The 2500-nt window shown below is 46.2% G+C and overlaps 1 protein-coding gene across 1 annotated transcript in view; it reads left to right on the forward strand.

Moving 5' to 3' along the window:
- The first annotated feature begins 77 nt into the window (after positions 1–77).
- LOC311047276 (teashirt homolog 3-like) overlaps positions 78–2500 on the forward strand; it is a 29382-nt gene continuing 26959 nt past the window's right edge. The window contains exon 1 of the mRNA XM_084059931.1: positions 78–474. Coding sequence (XP_083916057.1) covers positions 435–474 — 40 coding nt within the window. The 5' untranslated portion in view covers positions 78–434. The remainder of the gene's footprint in view (positions 475–2500) is intronic.

The raw sequence follows: 2500 nt of genomic DNA on the forward strand, positions 1-2500 counted from the left end.
GCTTGCCCATTCTCATGCCTGTTTGAGTGACGCGATCATCTCGCTATCCCTCAACTTTGCCTGTTGCCACGCTCTGAGACACGGAGCCTGCTGTCTGGCGGCCACTAGCATCAGTGACACGGGGTGTCCGACCTTTCTTTCTTTCTTTCTTTTTAAAATACATAGACCTAATATTTATCCATGCGATCCGATCACATCCTCCCGATATTCTTCGCATCTTCGCCCCGAGGAGTTTTCACGCCAGGTTATGATTCCATAACAATGGTTTCTTCGGCTTCTCCTGAGGACTTCAGATGTTGTGTTGTGTTGTGTTAGTATTATAGCCTCTACATGACGGCGTAAATCTCTGTTCTCTGGACCTTCTCGGATTCTGCGAGGGTTTTTTTTTTTATTCTAACAACAAAAACGAAAAGAGTTCCACGGACGTCCACGACATGCCGCGGAGGAAACAAGAGGCGCCTAAGCGCGCAGCAGGTATGTATTTATTATGAGTAAATAATAAGATTGTTTTTATGCAGATGATGTTGTTTGAGGAGGGATGTATCTTTTGTAAAGCCCACTTATAACCGCTGCATTTCCGTTTCCAGTTTTTTTTTTTACGATGATGCGCTTGTCTGCTCTGTTCTGTTCTGCGACGAGACAAAGTGTTGTACAGTTATATTAAACCTATTTACCGACAACAAGTAATATTTAGGATTACCGATATGTCCGTCCCCCTTTTCGAGGAAAAGTCGAGTGCTGCTATTACAACGCTTTGACGTTATTTCTACGCTTTTACGACGCGTTTTTCCGAGCAAACGCGTCGTCAAAGCGTCGTAATAGCAAACTTTGGTCGGCTACGTAGTAACCAGGTTAGTTACATTAGGCTACAAGAGAACTTTCGCTTCATATTGTTCCCTATGGCTGAATGTATATATGTATGGCTGTACAGTAAGTTGACTATAATGTTTGTAGCCTATGGCTGTACAGTAAGTTGCCTGTAATGTTAATAGTAGGCTATGTATGGCTGTACAGTAAGTTCACTTTAATGTTTCTGCGGATGTTTTTCAGAGTAAAAGCCGTTGGTGATAAATGGTGGTGTAGTGTTCACTATCTCCCCTGAGCCCCAGGCGTTCTGTTTGTGAACATTAGATCCAAGCGGATAAACTTCTTCTTTGGACTCGGGATAGGTTGACGAATTATAGGCCTACCTCCCTCTCTCTCTCTCTCTCTCTCTCTCTCTCTCTCTCTCTCTCTCTCTCTCTCTCTCTCTCTCTCTCTTTCTCTACCCCCCCTCTCTCTCTCTCTCTCTCGCTCTCTCTTTCTCTCTCTCTCTTTCCCTCTCTCTCTCTCTCTCTCCTTGGGATAAGATAAACAGTTTGAGCACAGACAAAGAGGGTTTCGTGGACTGGAAGGAGCCATAATCGACAGTTGCCATGTCTGATTTGACGGTTGATTGATTGGCTGTCATCCGGGCTTTGATCTATTCCTTCCCGATTTGCATCAGAAAATCACTCCCCCATGTGGCTCCCGAGCCTCTTGACGTCACATTTAAACCACTCTGAAAGCCCTGTGTACTTTCCAGCCTTCTTTCATTCCCACTGACGGTCAAGTGACTCACGAAAAAGTGAAGGGGGGTAGGCTAAAGTAGTTTCACAGTGAGCCATGACACAACATGCACGCGCACACACATAGACACACACATGGAGGAACACAATATAGGTGCACACACTTCCAGGAGGATTGAGAATGTCTCACTCACATGTGTCCATTCTCACTTGTTCCCTTTGAAAGTGACACACACACACACACACACACACACACACACACACACACACACGCGCACACAGTGCACGGTGGTCATAAAAAGGAGCTGTGTGCTATGTAATGGAGGGGAGGAATGGGTTTGCTCTGTCAGACTGGAACGTCACCATCATGGCTTTGTTTCATGTTTGATTTAATTGTCTCTGCTCTGACAGGGCCATTCATCAATGGCTTTAATGGTCAATCAGAGACAAGGCAGAGTGAGTGCTCCCATTCTGTTTAGCCATAAGCCGGGGCCTGGGCTTTTATTTCATCAAAATGCCCCGGCCTTCCCTAATGTACACGCTCACTGGCTCCGAGTGGCCGCGGGGAGCACATAAAGGATGACTGAAAGCTTTCTGATTTCAGATCGGCGATGGAGGACGTTTTTTTTCCTTTATTTTTTTCTTTTTGTTTCTCGTCCTCTAGTGCTTTTCCTCGTCATCTATTCATTCTTCTCTCCCCTCCCGCAATCGCTTTTTAAAGGCCCCCCCGATTACACTCGGTTGAACGACGGGAGTCGTGCGCCGAAAATGGCCGATTCGCCAGATCACGACGTGGTGCGATGCAACACGTCGTGAGCTGGCGGATTGTCCGTTTCCGACGCGCGACTCCGGTCGTACGACAGAGTATTAATCGTACTGTTTTTTGTCTGTTGACGCAGGATCATTAAGAGGCTCGTAAACGAAGACCATTCGCCGTTTTGGAAAACAACTCT

Source organism: Gymnoscopelus microlampas, assembly GCF_963454915.1.
Source record: "Gymnoscopelus microlampas genome assembly, chromosome: 6".
NCBI classification, from domain to species: Eukaryota; Metazoa; Chordata; class Actinopteri; order Myctophiformes; family Myctophidae; genus Gymnoscopelus; species Gymnoscopelus microlampas.